Raw genomic sequence first — 25,411 nt, 5'->3', positions numbered from 1 at the left:
ACCCTTCTCCTCCACTCTCTCTATGCTTCACCTAAGTCCTGTACTTGAAGGTAAAACTTTTTGTTCAGTTCTGGTTGTTTCAACAGGAACATTTGAAATTACCTTGTTTCATTAAAAGTTTATCTTTTCCCTTGGAAGAGGATGTTCAGTTTTGCTGAGTAGTTGATTCTTGGTTGCATTCCAAGGTCCTCTGCCTTCTGGAATATTATATTCCAAGCCCTACGAGCCCTTAATGTAATTGCTAAATCTTGTGTGATCCTGACTGCAGCTCCATGATATTTGAATTGTGTCCTTCTGGCTGCTTGTATTATTTTCTCTTTGACTTTGGAGTTCTGGAACTTGGCTGTAATATCCCTGGGGGTTGGTTTTTTTTGGGGGGGGGATTTCTTGAATATCTCAATTTCTATTTTTCCCCCTGCTTCTAAGATATCAGGGCAATTTTCCTTTAGGAATTCTTTAAAAATGAGGTCAAGGCTCTTTTCCTGATCATGACTTTTAGGTATCCCAATAATTTTTAAATTATCTTTCCTGAATCTCTTTTCTAGATCAGTTGTTTTTTTCAATGAGATGTTTCACATTTTCTTCTAATTTTTCATTCTTTTGGTGTTGAAGTATTGTATCTTGACTTCTTATAAAGTCAGCAGCTTCCTTTAGCTCCATTCTACATCTGAAGGATTTGTTTTCCTCAGAGAGCTTTCTTATCTCCTTTTCCATATGACCACTTCTGCTTTTTAAAGCATTCCTCTCCTCAATAACTTTTTGAACTGTTTATCCATTTGACCTAAACTGGTTTTTTAACATGTTATTTTCTTCAGCATTTTTTTTTGGATCTCCTTGACTAAGCTGCTGACTTTGTTTTCATGTTTTATCTGCATCTCTCTCATTTCTTTTCTCAATTTTTCTTCTATCTCCCTTACTTGATTTTCAAAATCTTTTTTGATCTCTGTTATAGCCTGAGCCCAGTTTTCATTTTTCTTGGAGTCTTTCGATGCAGGAGCTTGTTCTTTCTCATCTGAGTATTTTGATCCTTCTTGGGATCATAGACAATGTATTTCTCAATGATGTTCCTATTTTTTTCTCTGCTTACTCATTTCCCCAGCCTGTGCCTGCTTTTGGGGTGCTTCCTGAGCTTTTGAGTTTTAATTGGGACACCCCCACAAGGACCTTAGTGTGTGAGGCTCTGTTATCCTGGTCTGTGAATGACCACAAGCACACCCCTCTGCCACGGGACTGGGGGGGGGGGGCCTGTTCCTGATCTATGGGGGGCCTAGACTGCTATCAGGATCTGAGTGTGGTCAGAGTCTCAGAGTCCTGTTCTGGGGACAGAGGGCAGACCTCAGCAGTCTCCCTCCACTCCCTTACCTTTGGTGGGCTGGGCATTCAGGGTGCATCTGCCTGGAGGCACCTGCTTCTGTTTCCTAGTCCAGAGCTGCCTCCATGCCTCAGCAATTGCCCTGAGGGTCTGGGCTTTGTGTTTGCTCTGGCAGAGGTCTTCCTGCTGAACCTTCAAGTTGTGCCCAGTGCTCCCCCAGGTGCAGGTCAGGAAACTATTTCTGCTGCCGGGAGCCATGGCTCCCAGGCATCCTGGGGCTGTTTCTAGGAGACTGAAGTTACTTCACTGTGGTGGGGCCACCCTCTAACCCCATGGTGTAGTTTTTCTGCTATTTTCCAGGTTACCTTGGGCTGGTCAACTGCCTCACTGGATCTTTCAGTGGGTTCTGTCTCTCAAAAATTTAGTCATAATTTTTTAAGATTTTTGAAATATTTTGGAGAGAACACCTAGGAGAGGCTCTTCTCCAGTTGCCATCTTGGCTCCAGTCCCCCATGTTTCTTATGCTTAGAATGTTCTTTCTCCTTCTCCTCCAATCAGACTTCCTTCAAATCCCAATTAAAATGTCACCTTGTACAGGAAGTCTCCCACCCATCATGATTCCAGAGCTTTCCTGTTGTTAATTATTTCCTATTTATTCTGCATAAAATTCATTTTGAAAATATTTGCTTGCATGTTGTCTTCCTCATTAGACTGTAGGCCCCTTGAGGATAGGGATTATCTTTTGCCTATCTTTGTATTCCAGAATTTAGCTTAATGTCTGGCATTTAATAGTTATTGAATGATTGACTTGTATTATTGCATCCCAACCCAAAGTTTCAAAAGGTTTATCAGATACAGTGTTTTTAAAGAGGTGGTTGAATTTTTTTTTATTTCCAAAAGAAAATCTTCCATAATATAGGCAGATGCAAATATATACATGTTGGAATTCATTTCACACCACTCAACACATAACATTTTCAAGTGAAACATTCCACTCAGTATCACCTACACTTAAAAAACAGAAAAACACAATTTAGTAAGGCACAATATTGAGAAGAGGAGATATAGAGGATTTTTCCCCTCATTTTGGCTTTGTAAATTATCTGTGGTTTTTTCAGAATATATCTAAGAACAGAAACACAGGGTTCATAAAGTTGCAAGAATTGAGTTCATATACACATGGTAAAAAATGATAACAAAATGGGCTCAGGTACATCACATTTTCTGAAATAGTAATATTGCTCTAGAGTTTAAGACTAGCACACTATAAGATAGAGTGCTGATAAAAAAAAAAATCATTACGATACCAAGCTGCAAGTTTACATTGACCAAGTTTTCTGGGCTTTGAAATTGAATGACTTCCTATCCTCACACATGCATAAAGTTTTCAAAGTTTCCCAGTCCTGCCTAATTTAACAGAGAAATAAATATGAAGGGAAACCTCTGGCTCAATACTAACTTTCCCACTCCATAAAACATTATAAAATATCACAATTCCTATACTCATAAAAATAACCCATCAAACTTTAAGCCCAAGTACTAGTATTGAGCTCTGTTCTTGGCTCCATTTCTAACTTCAATGGGGTAGAACCAGGCATTTGATAAGAAATAAAAATATTTTAAGTAGAAACTTAGAGAACTGGAAAGTGTGTGGGCCTGATTTTCCCAATTTTAAGACTCAATGCTTTATATAGCTTCTAAGTTAGGCTTAGGAATTGTCTAGAATTCATTCATTCAACAGAGTATGTCTTAAGAATCACAAGAAATTAAGCAACTTTTTTTAATCAGTTCAGGTTGTAACTAAACATTTCCAAAAACTATGGCAACCATTTCATCATAACAAAAGATAAATAATAACAAGAGCCTATGTGTATTTAAGAGATTTACAGGTTAATCTTTTGTTCCATATATATTTGAAAGAGGTTTTTTTGATAGCTACTAGCAAGAGCAAGAAAAAAATATAAACTGGTATTGGACTTCCTCTAGAGAACATGAGTTGGGACCTATTAAATATATAAAAGCAAAAGTAGTTAGGGCTCTCCTACCACATGGTTACACAAAGATTCCCTTTCAGATTAGATACTGCCAGGGATATGGAAAAGCTGGCTTAATCCAGGGCAAGATCAGACAAAAAAAAAAGAGAAAGAAAGAGAAAAATCCTGCTGCACCCAGTTCTATGTCAGACAGTGAGTGTTAAAGGCTGATGTGGCATTTTCCAAGAAAAACAATGCCTTGTAAATATCACCTACTAGCAAATCTGCATGACTCTCGAATAAGTGACACTCTCCGAGTCCCAAGGCAAGGAAGCTAGGAACTGTGAGCTCAGGTCTCCTTATTCATAGAGCTCAGCTGCAGCCAATTAGAACACCAGCCTCCCATTTCCAAGGCAGCAGCATTCTCATGATCCTTAAGACACATGGCACTATTCTACTGCCAGTTCTTTGGGAAAAAGTCATCTGTTGCATTTAACTGAATGCTTTCACGGATTTTTTAGGGTAGCTGTTTTTTTTTAAAGCAGCCTCAGCAGATGATTAAATTAAAAGCCTTCTAAAAGCACACCTGGGCTAGAATCAAAACATGATCTCTCTTTATAAAAAGCTATCTAATGAGGAAAAATCTATGCCTTTCCTGAAAATCCAGTAATCATGATATTTTTTCATTCTCATTCTTTTTTTTTAAGTTGAATCAGCAGCATAAAAAGCCATTATGTAAAGGAAAAAATTGAGGAGCACACTGAGGCTGACTTTTAAAAAAAAGATACATTGTGTCACACAAATATTTGCTACCTCCCTTCAAAAGAGTATTCCCATGCCTTACAGATGGTACAAATTAGCCATGCAAGCACTTAATTCCCACAGAAAAGAGTGTCCTGTCCTGGGAGTTAGAACAAAGTGGAAAGGAGGCATATTACAGAGCCTAAAAGAGGAGACCTTTGGACTAGAAGTCAGGAAGTTCAGTGGCCACATTTTGCTTCCATTAAAATGGTCAATTTCCTAAAACCAAATGGAAGAAACATTCCAAAAAGACTCACTCAACAACAGCATGCCATCCGACCTATGTCTACCCAATACCCATAACCAATTTAAGTATATTTTTTTTTTAAATCATGGCTTTGGAAGGGGGTTACACAATGCCAAATAACTGCTTGGATAGATTCCCCCCTCCCCCACTGAATTGGCCAGGCACTTATCCTTGACTCACATAAGTGAATTGAACAGTTGCTCTGAGGCTGTACATATACAAGTTTTTGCAAGTTTCCTCAGGTTTTTTTTTTTAATGAAAGTGCAGTCTGCATGGAGTTCTAAAACTAAGAATACTCTTTAGCAGGCACCAGATTTCAGAGAAATATAAATGCCAGTAGATAGCCCTTTGTTCACAGTTCACTGTTAAAGCAAGTCAAGATTTCTTCTTCCTCCCATAATTTATCATGCCCCTTTATCTTGCTCTATATGAAAATAAAATGGAAAAACTCCCTTATCTTTACCCAGGTCTGGAGTGTCTTCTGATGAGGCGTGATGGGACTTTAAAAGATCAGATTGCTGGAAAATTCTTAATCTACTTTAAAAAACATTTGCATAAAATGTCTGCCCCCTTTGCTCATAGAATAAATTGAAGAGAAAGAACAAAGAATATAAATGGAGCTCTCCCACAGTGACATGTATTTATATTTATATATATATATATATATATACATATACATAATTTCTATACAGTGAAAGGAAAAGTCATTTAAGCTAATATAGCTTCTAATTTGTATTTCTAAAAATAGCTTTTTCTGGGTCTCTGGCCAGCAGCATTATACCAAACAGCAATATTTCTTCCACCAAGATTTGGAAATATTTTTCATTTTGTCTGGAGTTCTGTTCTTGGATTTCTTTGGTTGCTGTTGAGTGTCCGAGTGCTGAATGCCAGCCACAATGGCTGCATCAAAGACCTCTTTGAGGTTTTTTTGAGTCAAGGCAGAGCACTCAATGTAGGAAGCAGCTTTGATCTCCTCTGCACACAGTTTGGCAGCCTCCTCAGACACTGGCTTCTCCTTGCATTTGTCCAGTTCAATGAGGACTTTGACATCTTCTCGAAGGTCTGACTGTGTGCCAACCAGTATGATGGGGGCTTTGGGGCAGTGACAGCGAATCTCTGGGACCCATTTCTCACTCACATTCTGAAAAGATGAAGGGCTTACTACACTGAAACATAACAAAAAGATGTCCGTGTTGGTGTAGCACAGAGGTCTGAGTTTGTCGAACTCATCCTGTAATGAAACAAAGCAATCCAGAATTAGTTCTTTTTAGTTATAATTTAAAGACTAAAGGTAGCATATTACAAGATTATGAAAATATAACTGGATGTGGAAGGAAGAATAGTTATCTAAGTAACAATACTAGTGTGGGCCCCTTTGAGGCTCACAGTTCCAATGTACAGATGGGTGTGTCATCTTCTGGGTGTGTCAGTATTGATCCTCCTTCGATTCCCATATGCTTTTAACTCTTAGCATCACTCAGGACCTCAAAAAAACTACCCAATGGGGTATGACAGCTGGCATGCCATGAATGTATGTTGCATTTATATTATTTTGTTCTCCCACTACAGAGAGTATAACTCAGGTCTAGATTCTCCAAACTATAGATACAAATCTTCCTATGTATTCAGAATTTAGTTTGTATATCTATATTCACAAATAAAAAATGGAGAAAAGGTCTACATAGTCCAAGAAGAAGGGAAATTACTTGAGGATAGGAAATCTTTCTTTTCTATAGTTTAATTTTATTGTTTCCAATTACAAAGATAGTTTTCAACATTCATCTTTTTTAAGTTTCTGAGTTCTACATTTTTCTGCTACTTTACCCACCCTCCCTCCTACCTGTGGCAGTGAATAATCTAATATAGATTGGACTTATGCAATCATATTTAACAAATTTCCACATTAGTCATGTTATGAAAGAATAATTAGAATTAAAGAAGAGAAAGCATGAGAAAGAGAGAAAAAACAAAAAGAAGTTTTAAAAAGTGAACAGAGTATGCTTTGGCCTGCATTTAGACTCCATAGTTTTTTTCCTCTGGATGCAGATGGTACTGTCCAATTACTGCAACCCCAATAATTGCTTATTGATTGACTGATTAATAAATATTGGTTGAACTGAATTCATAATACAAAATATTCCAGGAGATAGAGGACCTAAATTCAAATGCTCCCTCTGTCAATTACTTTATATAGCTAATTTTGGACAAATCGATTGACCTCTCTAATCCTCAGTTTCCTCCTCTGTAAAAAAAAAAAAGAGAGAATTGAACTAGATGACTTCTGAGTTCCTTTCCAGCTATAGGTTCATGATCCCCACAACAATAATGAAGTTAATATGTCATAGATTTATCTATTTCATAAAGAGAAAAAGTATATGGCATAAAGAGCTTGTGTTCCTGTCTAAGGTTCCCTTAGATCTCTATATTTTCCTAATATGTTCTGATTAAAACTGCTTGAGGACATGGATTGCTTTTACTTTATTTTTTTTAATTCTTATCACCTGGCACACAACAAGCACTTAATGAATGCTTATTGCTTGCTTGATTATTTGATTATTAAAAAGTATAGAGTCATATACTGGCAGAGTGAAAAACCAACCACAAACTTTCATTCAGTGACATTCTCTGGTCTCTATACCACTTGAGTTAACTGACCAAAGGACTAGTATGTGGCAAAGTCCTGTTCCACATTCAACATCTATTCTCTTTTTCTCCTCTTTCTTCTTCCTCCCTTCCTCTACTAGTTCACCTTTTCTTTTCTGCTGTTACTGAGTCAATTTGTCTCATGAGCATTACCTATTTCTAGAGTTCCTAAATATGAGAGGACCACAGAAGTTGCTGATCCCCATCCTATGTATCCTTTGTGAATCTTGGGGCCAAAGATATGTTAGAATTATTTCAAATGATCTGAATTCACAGTCTGTAAACTTCCATTAACTAGATAATTAATTATACCTTCCCCCTTTGATTCTGAGCTTAAAAGTGAGATCCAGCCTGTATAAATCTGAAATCTATTTTTTTCTGTTCATGCAGTTCTATTTTCAATTTTGTGAAGGTTTGAATAGTTTCCTACTAAAAAACTTGGATAGGAATGATCTCATTGCTATTTAAAGTTCATATTTATGGCTGCCATCCATTTTAATATGCATCTTAGCTATCCAGTGGCATACAAAAATTTAAGTGTTATTCCACAGTATCCTCTACACACTTCTCATTCTGTCACATTATTTACAGCACCACATTTATGTGAACATCAATCCCTGTCAAAGGCTTCCTAATTTTCACCCCTTCCCCTATAAAGGCTTTTGGTTTCTTTTTATTGTAATTTATTATCTTCATTCAAGGTGCCATATTTCAAGTGATAGTCATCATTCAACTAATATGAAAAGGATGCCCAGTTGAAACCCTGGAAGTAATCAGGGTATTTCTGAAAAATCATAGTAGCTTCCTGATCTTTCAAAAGCCCAAAACAAAGGGCAATTTTGTTATTATGGATCAAATGCTGAGCAAAACTAAACCAGTTGGGCCTGTACCTTGCTCAGAAAATATTTTAATTAAAAGTTCTCTCGTATTCTCAGAGGATCTCAAATTAAGAAGCACAAAGAACAAGTACAATATGAAATTAGTCCCACTGGTAGCAGTGACTGCTGAATGAGGCCAAGAGCACTTGGATTTGAATGGCTTGCATCTCCCATAAAAAACAGGCCAACCTAGATGAGATGAGACTGGGTCTATGACAGAACTCCAAAAAACAGACTTCGTAAGACCTCTAGAGACTGAGTCTGAGAATCTAAAGAAGTAAAGCAGAAACTTAGCTTCCTAGCCCCCTTTGCCCAGACAGAAGCTCTGTATTCACTGATGTAAATGCAATATGCACATGGAGAAGAAGGTCAGTGGAAGGGCACTCTCCATTTAGTAAAATGCATTCTGGGAGACAAGTGGTTTATATATACTTGCCAGGTATGTGTTAAAGAAATTGTGTATGATTAAGTCTGATCATTTGGGGAGAGGGGAAAAAAAACCAAAAAACCAGACAGTGGAGGTTTCTACTGTGAGGAGGATACAACTTGATTTACAGATTAAAGGAGCTCCTGTTGGCGACTGGGATTGTGAGCCACACAATTTTAGCTACAGACTCTTTTTCAGGACCAAAGAGTAAAAAGACCCAGTCCCTTTCTGTTTTCACTTAAAGTAAGACTGTGGGTGATGTGTTAACCTTATTTTAACCAATGTGTTTATATTTATATACAGCCTTCAAGAGAGTACACAAACTAGAAGGAGCAGTTTATATTTAGAAGTTCACTCTTCCAGTCACCCAATTGTATCTTCCCTGACAGGTTACATAAGTAGTTCAGGATCACCTCATTTCTGTGTAATTTCACACCCTGGGTGATCTGTGTTCCAGTCTCTTAAAATCTAAAATGAGGATAGACTTGGCTTTCTCATCCTCCACAAAGGGATAGTATAAGGATTACCTTTATCAGGTAATGTCTTTAAAATTGAGTTCCCTTGATAATTATTGGGAAAATACCACAGTGTTAATCTAAGTCCCTTAGAAGGGAGATGAACTAATTAAGAGAGAATGGAATGAGATTTGCATGGAATCAGATTTAGAGCTCAAAGGGACCCTGGAAGTCATCTAGTTCAACTGATTTCTACTCCCTCTGAACCTTTTATAAATGAAACCAAGGGGGAAATATCTTAGGCTAAAGGTCACAGGAAGCAAAACTCAACCATTCTCTTTTCATCCTCACAATTCTGTGATAAACATGCTATTAGAGGAGGAAGCTGAAGCAAACAAGGTTAAGTGACTTGCCCAGGGACACATAGCTAGTGACTCCAGGTCCAGCACTATCCATTGTACCATCTATCTAGCTAGCTAGGCAAGAGAAGACATCTGAGACAACTTCATAAAAGAGGACATCTGAATTTGGAGGATGGGAAAAGTTTTTTGAAAGATATGGAGGGGGCGGCTAGGTGGCGCAGTGGATAAAGCACCGGCCTTGGAGTCAGGAGTACCTGGGTTCAAATTTGGTCTCAGACACTTAATAATTACCTAGCTGTGTGGCCTTGGGCAAGCCACTTAACCCCATTTGCCTTGCAAAAACCTAAAAAAAAAAAAAAAAAAAAAGATATGGAGGCAGAAATAACATCATGAATAAAGACAGAGAAGCAGAGAAATGGGACCATGATTAGTTTGGTTTTAATGAATGTAAACTAAATCTCTATAATAACATATAAGCCACTTAACTTTTGTGGACTTTCTCATCTGTAAACTAAAGGGTTGGGCTAGATAATTTATTTTAATTCAGTAATAAGTATTTATTGACTTCCTATTATGTGATAAGTATACTGCTAGGCACTGGAGATATTTTAAAAACTAACAACAATAACAAATCACCATCCCTGATTCTGCAATATTTGGGATTTTCCATCTTTCCAAATAGTTTCAAAACCCAAGAGGAAGCATGTTAAACTAGCCTATGGTCTCCAGTCAATGCTGGGTTGTTGTTGTTACTGTTGTTAAAGAGAAACAGATATTGACTTCAAAAAAAATCAAAATATGACACAATCAATTTTCCAATTCAATCTCCCAATTACATTTTAATCTGAGTGGATTGCATGTCAGAGTTTTGTGGACCTTGCTCAGGGAGGTTGACACTTCTTATGAAACCATGGACAGAACTAAAGTTAGAAGACCGAAAGCCATAATTCTGCTACAGATTCTTAACTTAGCTATAGGATGATAGAAAAATTAATTTCTCAGAGCCTGTTTCCTCATCTGTAAATAATGTTAATAATAATGCTACCAATTTCCCAGTTATTGTAGATTGTGTGAAAATAGCCCTGAAGCATTATGAAGGTAGATTGAAAATCATAATGATATTAATTCATATTTGGATTTATTTACTTAGGTTGGTTGCTCAGGGTCCAGGATCTTACAGCTAGTAAGTGTCAAGTGTCAAGTGAGGTCAAATTTGAACTCAGGTCTTCCTGATTCAAGGGCCAGTGTTCTAACCACTTCAAAATGACCTTTTATTAGTTGTTATTAGGCTTTCAAGTCCCCTCCATTCAATGTAGCCATCAGGGAGGCAATCCAATCCAATGAGTACACCCTAGGCTGGAAGTGGAGACTCACAGTGTATTAGTCTCATCTCTACTCCTCTAAGTGAATAACTGCATAAACAAGCAAGTCTCTGCTTCAGTTGCCTCAATAAGGTGATAATGGTGATAATAATGGTTTTGAGGCTCAAGATTATAAAATAACTGTCAATATCATTTCTCTGGAAGTTTCCTAAACTGTAAATCTGTAACCCACTACATATATATATATATATATATATATATATATATATATATGTAATTTATTTTATTTTATTTTTAGTTTTTGCAAGGCAATGGAGTTAAGTGATTTGCTGAAGGTCACACAGCTAGGTAATTGTTAAGTGTCTGAGGCTGGATTTGAACTCAGGTCCTCCTGACTCCAGGGCTGGTGCTCTACCAACTGTATCACCTAGCTGCCCCTAACCCACTATAAATTGATGAATTAAGAGAACCTGAGTTCAAATCTCAAATCCTGTCTTTTCCCTATGAACTCAGTTTTCCTCATCTATAAAATTCAGTAAATAATAATACCTATCTCCTAAGGTTTTTGTGGTTTAAATGAGATAAAAATAAGAAGCATTTTGCAAACTTTAAAGGAATATACATACATATATATATATATTACAAAAGCTAGTTACTATTATTATTATTATTTTGTTATTAATAAAATGTTCAACTGACCAAAAGATCTTACATTTTTGTGAATCATAGAATTTCTTAGCAGTCTTATGCCTTTGGAAATTTTCTAAGAATAAAGTTTTTAAATCTCCAAAATAAAATACACAGAAATATAAAAGAAACTAATTGTAAAGAAATACAGTAATCAAAATATTAAACAAGTTCATACACCTTAAGTTAAGAACCCCTGGATAGAGAAACTCTAAGTTCTTTTCCAGAACTAATTCTTTAAGCTCTGTTCCAAATATTTGATTCCACCCAAAGAAAGTAAAAAATATGAATTATAAACCAAGAAACCCTATTTATTATTTGGGAAAGCATTTAAAAAATATTCCTTTTTTCCTTAACAGTAGAGGTTTTTTTTTCCTTCTTTCTTTCTTTCTTTCTTTTGTTGTTGTTTTGTTTTTGTATCCTAGCAATCACGATCCCTGGCATAGGGTAGGTACCTAATAAATACTTGTTGATTAATTGAAATGAAGTGTTCCATTTAAATAGATGAGTAGAGCTTAGTTATGTGCCAAAAGCTTCACTTTCTATATTCACAGACTATATTGAAAAAAAAATGCAACCATTTCTTGCTAAGGATAATCATCAAAAACAAGTATTAATGCACTAAGTTGTTAGCAAGGTCCTCAAGAACTAATGAGGTATGTAGAGCCTTTCACATAAGAATGTATTAAAAAGGTTTGTAAATTGAATTGCAGGCTCTTTGACCCTACATGAAAAGATCCTATATTTTTCTGATTTCTTCTTTGCTTTTTAAGGTTTCTGCTTCTTTTCTTCCTGTCAATTCACCAAGTATTGCTTTTGTCAATGTATTTGCCTTGAGCAGCTTTTTGCTTGCCAACCTCTCAACCCTCTGTGTACACACACACACACACACACACACACACACACACACACACACACACACACACACACACACCACCAACAAAAGAGATAAACATGTTTGAGAAATGTATCCAAAATAAAGGTCAACAGGTTCTTTCTGAAGAATTGGTTTTTTTTAAAACTGCACATGTGACCTTTGCAAAGTTCCTTAACCTTTGTAGGCCTCCATTTCCTCATTTGTAAAATGAGGAGATTGGACTAGATGGCCTGAGGACCCTTCCAGATCTAAATCTATGATGTTGAAAAGGGGGAAGGGTTCTCTAGAGAGTAAAAGCCATGATTTTATCACATTTTTTACTGCCCCAAAGACCTCTTCTCCTTATTCCCAATAGGCTGAAAAATAAGCAGATTTCTAAACAAATGAGAAGTCACCGTACCAACATTATACAGGTTGGCAAATTTACATTGTATGAGGAAAAAAATTAACTGTAAAAATGAATGAATTTTTCATTACAAAGTGACCATATAATTTTAACCTCAGTAAAAAGTGTGGAAGATTTGCTCTTCTTAAGTCTCAAAGAACTGGTTTCTTTGTCCCTAACTCTTTAGTAGTACTTGCTTTTATTTCATACTAATATAACACTGAAGTCTCTATAACCCTTCTCACCCCATCTTCACACTCCTCACCATGTAATCCATGGGAATGTTGACAGGGAGCATGAAGAAGTCAGCTAAGGTGATAGGGAGAACAGTGATGGTATGAACAGAAGGCTAGGCTGATTCCCCTTTGGAAATCCTCAAATCTGAAGCATTCCTCTGCTTCAGATCTCTATTTGACTCTTCCACAGAATAGGAGTACCAAGATGTTGAACTGGCTTTGGCCCTAGTGACAGATGGCACCAGTCTGAAAATCTCTTCAGAAATGGAAGGTTAGGGGCAGCTAGGTGGCACAGTGGATAGAGTACCAGCCCTGGAATCAGGAGTACCTGAGTTCAAATCTGACTTCAGACAGTTAATAATTACCTAGCTGTGTGACCTTGGGTAAGCCACTTAACCCCATTGCCTTGCAAAAATAAAAAATAAAATAAAAAATAAAAAGAAGTGGAAGGTTAGCCTCAGAGTGGCCATGTGGTTAACATTAATACATACTATAAATCTTTAACTCATCAGTTCTTCAGGTCTGCATATACTTATTAGAAGCAAAGGGAAATCATTGGTTGGAACCAGTTTCCATTGTCTAACAATTTAAAACCTGGCTATATATGAGTTATATAATGAATATTGCTATATTCTTTGCCTTTACCTTTGACTAATATGTTAATATAAGTATGAGTTTATGGAGACCAAATCCTCCCTGCTTCCCTTTTATTACACCATTAACTCAGAACTCCTAGCACCTCACCTTTTGGCAAGTACCAGATTCTTTGCCAGACAAGAATAAATATTTAAAATGTTTTTCAAAGACTGATTGGGTATGAAAACCCAACTTAATAACTTCTAGACTTGAATTATATTAAATAATAGTATTTATGTTCTAAAAGATAATGGGGCTAAATAAGTCAAAACATTGATTTTTAAAAAATGCAAAAACTAGTCCCTTTTAGTCATTACATTTAGGTCCTTTGAAGCAAATCACTGAAGCCTTTTGGATTCCTCAGCTATAGAATCACTATTATAAAATAATATGTACCTGCTTTACAGAAAAACAGCAAATGAATGGAAGCAATCATAAATTACTTTGCCAATATTATAAGCTTCTAGGGACAAAAACCATCTTTTACAACTTGCTGTCTAGAATTTCCAGTACAGGGTCATTAATTAAATAGTATTTAAATAAATTAATTAATTAAATAGTATTTTGGTGATGATGAATGTAAGCTATTTCCTGAACACCAAGGTTCAAAGAATATATAAGATGTATCAAAATTAACTCTTAAGAATCTCTAGTTTTAAATGCTAATGCAGATTGGATTCATTACAACAAACATTTATGGTGTTTAATATGTGTTAGGCACCATTCTAGGATAAAATAAAAAACAGCTTCTATCTATCTATTACACTTTATTAAGGTTGGGGGTGGGATCACTCACACAGAAGAGAGCACAAGGAAAACAAGAAGGGGAAACTAACAATTGAGGAAGATCAAGGAAAGTTTCCTGCAGGTGGAAACATCTGAAGACAAGGATTCTAAGAGGCTAGGATAAAGAAGGTTTGCATTCTAGAAAAAATGAATTAGCTTGTGCCAATGCATCATGAAGCTGGATCATATCTCATTAGTGAAGAAGATGTGGAGCCAGATTGTGATCATCAGCCTTAAAAGCTAGGCTAAGGATTTTTATAATTTTATCCTATGGGCAAGAGGGATCCATATGAGTTTTTTTTTTAGCAGACTAGGACTTTAACAAAATTATTTAGATCAGTGGTGTCAAACTCAAATAGAAATGAATCCCAGTCAGATGTATATTGACTTAGAAAACATGAACATTATTCATGTTTTATTGTATTTTTTATTTTTGTTTAACATTTCCCAATTGCATTTTTATCTGGTTCTGACCTTACTCATGTAGGTGAGTTTGACACTTATGATCTAGATTATAGCCAAAATGGATTACAGAAGAAGAAAGCCTGGAAGCAGAGGGAACTTGTTTTTAAGGGAAGCAGACAGTATGTTCCTCAAAAAAGAACAAATCAGATAAACACCTAATTTATGTAAATATATGCACCTCATACTCAACACCAAAAATAACTTTCACCTCAACCCATCTATCCTCCCAACTCTTCCATTTCTATTTTACCACTATTTTTCCAGATGAACAAAGGTAAAACCCAGGAATCATCTTCAATTCCATTTTCACTCACCACCACCTCATCTTGTCCAGTTACTTACCAAGTCTTCCTGATTCTACCTCTGAAATATCTTTTTTATTTACCTCATTCTGCTCCTCCACTATCCACTAACACTAGAACCTTTCTGACTCAGGTCTTCATTATCCCTGGCATGGACTGTCACTAGCCTCCTAATTAGTTTCACTGGCCCATCCTTTCCTCTTTCAAATCTATCCTATATATAGCTATCTTGCTGATATTCTTAAAGGATAGGTACAATTTGTTACTCCCCTGCTCAGTGACTCCCTCTTGACTCTAAAATAAAATGTAAGCTGATCTGTTTGACATCTAAAACCTTTCACAATCTGTCTCCAAACTATTGCAATCCTCCTCATCTTAGTGTCTTCCTTTTGTCACTATCCCGGTACCTCACTTGTATATAGTTGTTTGTATGTTGTCTCTTCCATTATACTAAGAGCAAGAACTGATTTTTTTTTTGCCTTTGTTTTGTATCCCCAGCACTTAGCACAATGACTGCTTTAATAAATGTTAGTTGATTGCACAGTATACCCTCTAACACACTGTAGGTTACTAGACCAATTGATAATCTTCCTAACAAACTGGGACCCATGAATAAATACAGTTTCTCTCTCCTCTTGGTACCTTAGCTCAGCTAAGAGGCCAACTCTTACAAGAGATTTTTCCTATTTTTTATTTTTATTGAATTTTAAAACTTTCCCCTTAATCTCGCTCCCCCACAACCCCCACAGAAGGCAGTCTGATAATCTTTACATTTTTCCATGCTATGTGTGTATATATATATATATATATATATATATATATATATATATATGTATTGAACAAAAGGTCTTTTCCTATTCTTGAGACCTGTAGAGTTTTATCTGTTATAAGTTATTTCTTTCTGATAGAAAGTGAGCTTCTTGAGGACAGGAACTGTTTCATTTTTGTCTTTATATTCTTAATATCTAGCAACGTGCTTGGCACATATCAAGCACTGAGGCATGATCAAATGCGAATTTATTTTACTTGACTGTACATATTTGTAAAAAATTTTATTTTTCCTTATTTCTCAGTTGGAGAGTAGACTGGAAAGAGAAAATGCAGACGTGAGAATCAAATTTAATTATAGAAAAATGGAATCATGTCAATCTAGAAGAGTTTACAGTATTTAACTTTTAACATTTCAAGGATATAATATATAATATAGTGAGGGAAAGGTGCTGAATTTGAAGTCAGAGAATGTGTGTTCAATGCCAGATCTGCCATTCACAGCCTTCATGACCACAGGTGAAATATGTCACTTCTGGGGAATCTCAGTTTTCTATAGAATAACTAGATGACTTCTAAGATCCCTTCCATTTCTGCATCCATCATTCTAAGTGTTATAACACTAAATTATAATTTTAAGTGTTATATTATGAGTGTAATACTGTAGAATCCACTTCTCCAAGAATAAATGACATGAAGACATGGTGAGTAGAGAAAAAGACCAAGGTTTAAGACTTGCTTCCTTGCCTAATGACCTTGGCCACTAGCAGCTGGGCCAGCCAGTCCTTTCAGCAAGCTTATTAGTAGTGGTTCTCTCCCTGACCATGATATAAGAATAGTCCAAAAGCAAGTCTGAGAAGTTGATTTCATCTACAATGCCTTAGGAGTATAATGCAGTCTCTTTGTAAAACAACTGGAAACCTATAAACTCTTTTAAGAAATTCTTTTCAAGGAATTATTTTACTGACCTGGCCGGCTGTGTCACAGAGTTGCAGTCTCACCGGTCTGCCATCCACAGATACAACAGCTAAAAAGAAAAGGCCCAAAGAAAAGTATAATGAGGGATTTCCTTAATCATTCACAAGAGAAGAATACCTTCTACTCTCCACCTCCATTCCTACCCAGGCCCTCCCACTAACACGATTGCTTTTAGTTTTCTTCAATTAATTTACACTTAATAGCCTGAAAAGCTGGAACCTGATCAGCCACAAACATTTGGGTATACAAACCCTTCAGGGCTTGACAATTCATTTCTCTGCAGCAGATGAAGTAGCAAATCACAGAAGGAAAACCCTTTGATGAGACCAAAAGAGACACAGCCCTTTCCTCCAGGTCCAGAGGATTTATTCTCTTGTCACATTTATGTTTCAGAAAGACTTAAAAACAACAGGGGTGGTGGTGTGAGAGAGGGCTGGGGGTAAGTGGGAATCAACTTTACTGTTCTAAATCACCGGGAAGCCACAGTAAATATTTTTGTTTTCCCTTGGGAAAACTTTCTGACTGCAGAGTTTATCATATAACTCGAGCTTGTTTGGAGACCATGTGCAAACAGCAGCTACCTGCATTGTTCTGTTTATAAAAGAGGTTTCTGCTTATCTCTTCCTTCTGTTCAAATAAGGGATTTTTTTTTAAACCGTTCACCTTTTGACCAGGATATGGACGATTTTGGGGGGTCTTTTATTCCAACAAGCCATGGCGGATTTATTTTTTTCCATCAGCAATACTGCAATCTATATTGGTTTTAAATTACTCCACCATCAGAATTAGGGAGGAAGTAAGGAGAAAGAGAGGGAAAAATTGTTATTTTTTTTAAATCACCCCACATAATATCCATCCAGTTCGTCTTGATGGATTAATAAATTGCCAGTTCTGTGATGGGGGGGGGGACGCAAGATCAGGGGGAAAATTGTAAAACTCAAAATAAATAAAATCTTTAAAATGCAAAAAAAGTGTCAGTTCTTTGCCACAAGGAGATACTAATAGCTCAGAAAAGAGGGGTCGTTAGGGGGTGGGTGCAGAAAGAACAAAAACTACAATAAACGTTTGCTAATCACACGCTCTTCAAGGGTACCATAAAACTTCCAGAAAGTAACAAAGACCGAGGAAAAATCACAAAGACGATTGCAATTAAGTTGAGAGTTCACCTTCGCCTCGGCAGACCCTGCAAGAACCGCGTGGCTGGGAATCCAAGCGGACTACGGAGATACTTAGAATCTAAAGAGATACTTAGAATCGGAAATAGACCTTGCTATTGTTATGGGGAGGAAGGCCGAGAAGAAAGAAAACCTGCTAGAGCCGGGGAGTAACTCGGCCTAAGAGGATTTGTGAGTTGTGATTGGTGCCATTTTGATGTAAATTAAGCCTTATCCGGCAGTTTCTCCGGCACTTTAAAGTTCAGCCTGCACCCGGGCGGGCACGCCACCCGACCGGACTGAAAGTCCCAGGTCTGCAGATAACAGCACACCCAGTTATCACCCTCCAATTAAAGCTCCCAACTCAGGCGCCAGGAGGTTTCGCCCGGACTCAGCATTTTTCGCCCCAGGACAATTGTACCGGCAATCTGAGGTTTCCCTTTTTAATTTGTTTCTTCCTCTCTTTAAAAGTGCGGCTGGAGCTCAGGGATGAGTCCCTCCCCCCTTTAGCTTTTTTTTTTTAATTTCCCCATGCCCTTGACTTCCACCTCCACAAGTTTGGGGAGCCGGGATCGCCTCTTTCCATTTTGCTCCATGCTCGCCTTCCCTCGAGGTTGTGGAAGCCAGGCGCAAGAGTAACGTACGGCATTTCCCGACCAAATGAACAGCACCGGCCACACACCCCCTCTTGAGGAGTCACCCCCATAGCTAAGGTTTTGCTTCTTCGGAAGAGTTCATTGCTAAGAAGGACTACGCGGCTCCAACAGGAGCTCCCGGAGCCGGGTCCCCCCCTCCCGCCTTACCCGAGAAGTTGTCGAAGGCGGTGGGGATGTACTCGGTGGGGTAGCCGTTCGTGGTGTAGCTGACCACCAAGCTGGTCTTGCCCACGGCGCCGTCGCCCACCAGCACGCACTTGACGCTCCGCCGCTCCGCGCCCCCGGCCCGGCAGCGGCTGCCCAGGGCCGCTCCCAGGGCGGCGGCGGCTGCGCCCCGGCTGCTGCGCACCCGGCGCGGGGGCACCGGCGGCACCTCGCAGCTGCAGCGGCCCGGCACCGGCTTGCTGATGTACTCCGCTTCGCCCTGCTGCGGCGGCATCGGGCTCTCTCCCGCGGGCGAGGCAGCGAGGGGGATAAAGGGCAGCGGGCGCGGGGCGCTCGGGGAACCGGGCGAGGGAAGCCTGGCGTCCCGGAGTGCCGGGGGCCCCTCACCGCCTGGACCTCCTCGGATGGAGAGCTCTTCCTCGCCCCCGGTCGTCTGGGGAGGGCGAAGCCGGTGGGCTCCGGGCGGCGGCTGCCGGCTCCCCTTGGCGTCCGGGCAGCTTTGCGGGCGTGCACCGGGGGAGCCGGGAAGGACCCGCGGCCCCCCTCTTCCCCCTCCGCCCCAAATTGTTTCCCCACGGCCCGGTGACAAGAGGAGACTGGCCGGCCGGCTCTCTCCTCGCCGATCGTAGTCTCTCAGCCAGAGGGCGAAACGCTGGTGCAACACCCTCTCCTCCACGAGCCGCCCAGAAAACCTGGAATTCTGAAGCAAAAGAGGCGAGACAAAGGAGGATAGGGGGAGGAAGGTGCCTGGCGCTGCCCTTGAGGGAGCACCGCCAAGTCCCAGCGCCCGGGGGAAGGGACCGGCCCAGGAGAGCCTGGCTCAGAGCGTCCAAGCCGGAGCGCTCCCGGTTCTCTCTGTGCCTCTCTCTCTGGCTTCCCGATGACATAACTCGAGGGGAGCCGAGGGGGAGGGGGAGAGGCGGCCCTTGGCCCCGCGCCGAGCTTGCTGCTGGAGCTGCAGCCCTCCGAGGCTGAGGCTAGAGCGCTCTCTACCTGCTCTCCACACCTCTTGCACCTTCTAAGCCAGCCCCAACCTCTGGCCGGAGGCGCGGGGTCCGGACCTACTCGTGCGGGACGCCACAGCAAAGAGCTCCAACCTGGCGTCCAGTCCACTTTCCGAGGTCGAAACAAGCTGACCTCCACCTGTTGGCCGGAATCATTCTCCACCTCCCCTCCCTGATCTTTAACTCCAGTCTCTCTTCCTCAACTCTTTCCCAGATTCCCTTTCCCCAAACCTTTCCCCTCTAATTCCCCCAGCCTAACAACTTCTTTTGCTCAATCCTCTGACCCTTCCTTCCCGTCCAGAGTCCAGCTGTAAAACTCCCTTTCTTGTCAGTGTTTCACAATTGATGAGTAAGGGAAGTATGTTAGGCTAATATTTTCATTTAATAAACTAAATAAACCATTTGATTTGAGATCTTTTCCCTCTTTAATGCAACTGTCAAAATATTTGTTCTTTGTGAGTCATTCTTTTTTTCCCATAGTATCTTTGTGACCAAAAAGTGACCAAAAAGTCCAACCAACCAATGTTTTAATTAAAAATTCAATCTGTTTCATCGATTCCTTCGGCATCCAGGCGGTACAATGATTAGAGCGCTGGATTTAGTGTCAAGAAGACCTGAGTTCAAATTCTACTTCTGTATCTTTGTGTCCCTGGGCAAGTCATTTAACTTTTCTCTCTCAGTCTTTATTTCCTCATATACTATTCCTTATGGGCTAAGAGAAAATGAATATGAAACACTTTGCAAACTTTAAGATACTCTATAAATGATGATGATGATGATGATGATGATGATGATAATGTGTCCAGTAATATGTAAGGCACTTTGCTACTGTGCCAAGGATATGGGGACCCAATCAAACTATCCTTTCCCTGTAAAAATTAAGGCCAAATAACATTTTTAAAATTTTACTCCAATTTCCCTTTTAAAATCTAGTTCAGCATCATTACTTAAGTGATCTGAAATCTGAAAAGGAATACCCATCAGTCCTTTAGTTCTCAGATTAATACCTTCTTCTCCATTCCTATTGTTACTTCCCTAGTGCAATCTTTTTCATGGGTCCCTCAATAGCCAGAATTATCTTTCTGCTACATTAACCTGTTCATGATACTCCACAAAACAAAAATGATAACAAACAAAAAATCTTCAGTGTCTTCTCATTGGTTACTGAACAAAGCACAAAATGTGATCATCTTTATTCAGTGTTCACCCTGTGATCAGTTTTGTCATTCCCTGCCACCAGACTCTACTACTTCTATCTTTCACCCCTCAAGGCATTTTCCTATTCTCCATTGTCCTGCAGGATTATTACATTTGCCTGGTTCTCCAGCTACCTCTCTAACCGAGTGTCTCTTCTCAATAAGAATGGCTTCTTCTAATTTATTCTAACCTGTGTTTTGACTTCCAAATCTGTATGACCATTGCCTATCTCTTCCCTGATCTCCAGTCCCATATTTCAGACCAAGATGCTAGTCTACAGATTATTTAGGATGCAAAGTATTCTCATTTTGCAGATATTGAAATTAAGGACAAGAAAGTTGGTAATCTCCAAGTTCCTTGAAAAGCATCTCCTCTTGGATATCCTAGTGGCATTTCAAATGATAGATGTTCAAAACTGTATCATAAGCATTCCTGTCCCTCAAACCAAAACAAAATAATTTTATCTTTCCTATTAACCACTTTTTTCCTCCTGGAAATAAAGAGGTTTCCAGTTATCTAGGTTCATAACCTTGGAGTTATCTTACATTCTTCACTTTCTCCCACTATACATATACAATCAGTTGCCAGGATTGTAATTTCTATCTCTCTCTAACATGTCTTGTTAAAGAGTTTTCACTTTCTGTTCTAGCTGCAATAATCATAATTCAATCTCTCAATCCTTCTTACTTAAATTTACAAGTAGTTTCCTAACAATCCCCTTACAATGCTTCTTTTCCCCTCAGTAGCCTGAATGAACTTCCTGATATATTGGCCTGTTCATGATACTCTACAAAACAACAATGACACGAACAAAAAATTTTCAGGGTCTTACTGAACAAAGAACAAAATATGATCATTTTTATTGAGTGTTCACCCCATGACCAGAACTCCCTTTCTCTTTTTACCTCTGTCTCTTGTGATAAGGACCAATCTTCTACAAGATGGCTTTTCCAAATCTCCTTAAACTTTAGCATTCCCTCTAAGATTATCTCCAATTTATCTTATGGGCTTCTTGGGGGCAGGAACTCTCTTTTGCTTTTCTTTGTATCCCTATCCCTATTACTAGACAGTACCTGGCTCATAATAGTGCTTGAAAATGATTGTTGATTTGACTGCTTACAGACATTCATGATCCAGCTCAATCAGACCTCAACCTACCTTTCCAGATGTGTCTCATACTAATCCCTTTCACATATCCAGTGTTCCAACCAAACTCAACTGCTTTTTGTCCCCCTGGTCTCATCTGGCTTCCTCCCATCTCTAAGCCTTTGTTCATGCTGTCCCTCGTGTCTAAAATGGACCATTTCCATCTTTTTTTGTTACAGTTCCTCCCCTAATCAGGATGTAGTGAATAGAGAGCTGATCTTGAAGTCAGAAAGAACTGGGTCTAAATTCCATCTCTGACCCAAATGAGAGCAGTTTGAGCTGTGTAATTAAGTCAGAAATCAGCCATCAGAGGGTTTAGAAGACAATGAGAATAGAGGAAATGAAGCCACTAATTATTATATACATCTTTTTTTCAGGTGGTTTAGCTGAGAAGAGAATAGATATAGGATAATACTGGGAATATTGGGATCCAGTGAGAATTTTTAAGGCTGTGGGAAAGGGGCAAGTTAAAAGGGAACATAGAAGCAGTTGGCAGATAGAGATTGAGTAATAGACAGAGAAGATATAATAATTAGGCTAATCTTCTGAAGAAGGTCCAATGGGACAAGATCCAAAATACATATAGAGGTCTTGGCTAGGAAAAAAGTCCACTTCTTCAAAAGAGACTGGAGAAAAGGAGGAATAATTGGGAAATGATGTCAGGGAGATGTAAGATAAGGAAAGGGAGAGAGAAAAGAGAATTTGTGGTAAATGACTTCAATTTTCTTGGTAGGGGGCAGAAGTTAATGGAGAAGATTGTGAATCAACTTACTCAATAGCCTTTTTTTTCATTAGCTAGTATCATTTACTAACTAATGTTACTCTCTTCAAGGTTTCAGGTGACACCGGTTTATCTTCTCCCTGTGGAAGTATTCTTGCTGATATTTTAAGCTATTACTATAAATGCAACCCCCAAATTTAGAAAAGGAAGAATGGAGTTCAAATCCAGTCTCAGACATTTACTAGCTGTGTGAACCTGGGCAAGTCACTTAACCTCACTCTTCTTCCATTTCCTCATCTGTAAAATTAGCATAAAATAGTTCCTATCTCTAGTGATTATTGTGAGGGTCAAATGAGATGATATTTGTAAAGTACCTGACTCATAACCTTTTCTTACTTAAATATTTGTTCCCTTCCTTATGTAGAAGAAACTTGTTTTTTTTTAAATATGGTTTTCTCTGATCCTTGTTTGCATCTTAAGAATTAAGTAGTCACTTGTAATCTCATAAATTTGCTTTTTCCAAAGTTCAACAGGGTAGAGTTTTTTCTTCTTTTCTAATAACCAGAAAAAGGTCTTGTTTCATCTACCAATTCCTCATCCCCAGATTAAGGAACCTTAGCTTTCTGTCAAGATCATTCTCAGACTATTTATTAGGATCTAAGCCAAAAGACTGACTAAACTGAGGCAAATGCTATCTACTAGTGCTTCTGACTATATATCATCTTTAGGCTAATTATGATAACTAGCCCTTGACAATAGACACCTTCATCTGAGACCTTGGAAGGTCTTGGATATGTACCAAGGCTGAATTATCTCAATACCAATCATAAATTTGGAAAAGACTGCCTATGGTCAGATTCATGTGCTCTGACCAATAATGAATAAAAAAAAAGATTATCCATGCACTCAAGCATGACCAATTAGTGCTTTAAAGTCTTCAAAAATTTATTTATTATTGATAAAGATAACCATATATCTTTTTTTTTGCTAAAGATTTCTCTTTTGTCCCTCACACTGATTCTACTTGTAGCAAGATGGTAAAAGCTGTCAGAGGACCAAAAGAATCTCTACAGGCCCCAGAGGAAGCAAGGAAAGGAGGGACAAAGGAAGAAACAAGCATTTTTAAAGCATCTTTTATATAACAGACACTGTTAATTGATTTACAAATATTCTTTCATTTGATCCCAGAAATGTGTGCCCTTCACTTAGTAGCCAAGGATAGTATTCATTCTCCCAACACTTGCCATTCATTGGAGATCTGGCAGATTATAATTCATCTCTACAATAACTCCCACCTTTCAATAAATCTCTCTGGAGTATAAATGAATTGCATGTTGAGTTTTGCTTTCATTTTTTAGTAGCAGAGAGACAATGTTTGTCATGTAAATATTCATTGCCAAGCTTAAGTTACCAAATGTTGGGAAATGGTAGGGGAACCTTATTACTCAAACCAGTCCTTAGCCCCATGAATCTAGAATAGTTAGTACTAAACTTATTGGAGAGGAAAGAGAATAACCTAGAACTACTTAGAGGATGGATGTAACAAGGATCTGTGAGGGTTGAGTGAACGTTAAAGGACACTAGAGATTGTTTTTCATTTCATCTTTGAATTTCCTGTGCTTAATACAGTCACTTGCATATAATATGCATTTCATAAATATTGGTTAGGTTGGATTGGGTTTATAGAGGTAGCTGCTGAATGATGGGGGGAGGGGGGCATGAAAGTGGCAACAGGGAGCAGAGGATAAGTTAATTCTTATTCTTGGTCCTGTGAGTGAAGGTGTAAAGAGAAGAAATAACCAGACATGGAAAGGGTTACAAAAGATTTGTTTTTAGAAGAAAAATATTTTGACTCAGCATGAATCTTATAGACCATATTGCCCAATTCTCACTTTGTATGTATGATCAACTTTATCAGGGTTTCTGGGTGAGGAAATTGAGTTTCAAGGCGACTTTCTCAAGATCACAGAAGTAGTAAATTCCAAGAGTCAAAATTTGAACTCAGGCCCTCTCAACTCTAAATCCATCAATCGTTCCTATGTACCACAATAAAGAAAGTTTACAATGGGCAGAGTGGAAATGAAGGGCAGAGTAAGATATGACCAAGGTAAGAGAAGGTTGAGACTGCATTTGCATTGTACAAAGTAACAACAGAGGGTAGAAGATGTTTTGGGGCTTGGTCCCATGTGGCACATTGGATAGAGCTCTGGGACTGAAGTCAGGAAGATATGAGTTCAAATTCTACCTCAGACAATTACTAGCTGAGTGACCCTGGATAAGTCATTCAACCATGTTTGCCTCCTCTATAAAATGAGCTAGAGAAGGAAATAGCAAATCTCTCCAATATCTTTGCCAAGAAAACCCCAAATGGGATCACAAAGAGTTGCAAACAAATGAACAACTTTCCATTTTATCCAACACTGCTGTTAGGCTTCCTTTGTAATAACTCTGATCACCAGTTCTAATGTGGGGATCAGAGGGAAGGGAATTATTTGTACTATGCTGGTCAAAAAGTAAATTGACCCTTCATGGAGTAGGGGAGAGATAGAGGGAGGAGGCAAAGGGAGAGAAGAGGGAGGTGATAATTTTGGTACTTGGCAAAGGCGTGGGTTGATATGGAAGATAACACTGATGGGGGGGGTGGGAAGGTAAGAAACTTGCTCTTCAGCATAGGAATCAAGTGTCCCAAAATACTGGCATCTCGGGTATAGACTTGGTTACCCCCTGCCGATTCCAGACCTGCGAAAATTTTTATGTCATTAAAAGTATAGAGCAATCTTCCCTATCTAATTCAACCATGCTCTCTCTACTTTTTGATCCAGCAGTCA

General features: G+C 38.7%; 1 protein-coding gene across 1 annotated transcript; it reads right to left on the bottom strand.

The window, feature by feature from the left end:
• Positions 1-1,266: 1,266 nt before the first annotated feature.
• RHOU (ras homolog family member U) lies at positions 1,267-18,886 on the bottom strand. Its single transcript, XM_074223016.1, has 3 exons — positions 18,498-18,886; positions 16,531-16,589; positions 1,267-5,564 (listed from the first exon to the last, which is right to left on the bottom strand). Exons 1-3 carry the CDS (start codon positions 18,787-18,789, stop codon positions 5,109-5,111), a joined length of 807 nt encoding a protein of 268 aa, XP_074079117.1. The 5' UTR covers positions 18,790-18,886; the 3' UTR covers positions 1,267-5,108.
• Between the last annotated feature and the right edge of the window lie 6,525 nt (positions 18,887-25,411).

This window comes from Macrotis lagotis, chromosome 2, assembly GCF_037893015.1.
Source record: "Macrotis lagotis isolate mMagLag1 chromosome 2, bilby.v1.9.chrom.fasta, whole genome shotgun sequence".
NCBI lineage: Eukaryota > Metazoa > Chordata > Mammalia > Peramelemorphia > Peramelidae > Macrotis > Macrotis lagotis.
The sequence above is the reverse complement of the archived record's forward strand: the minus strand, read 5'-3'. Positions and strand labels throughout refer to the sequence as shown.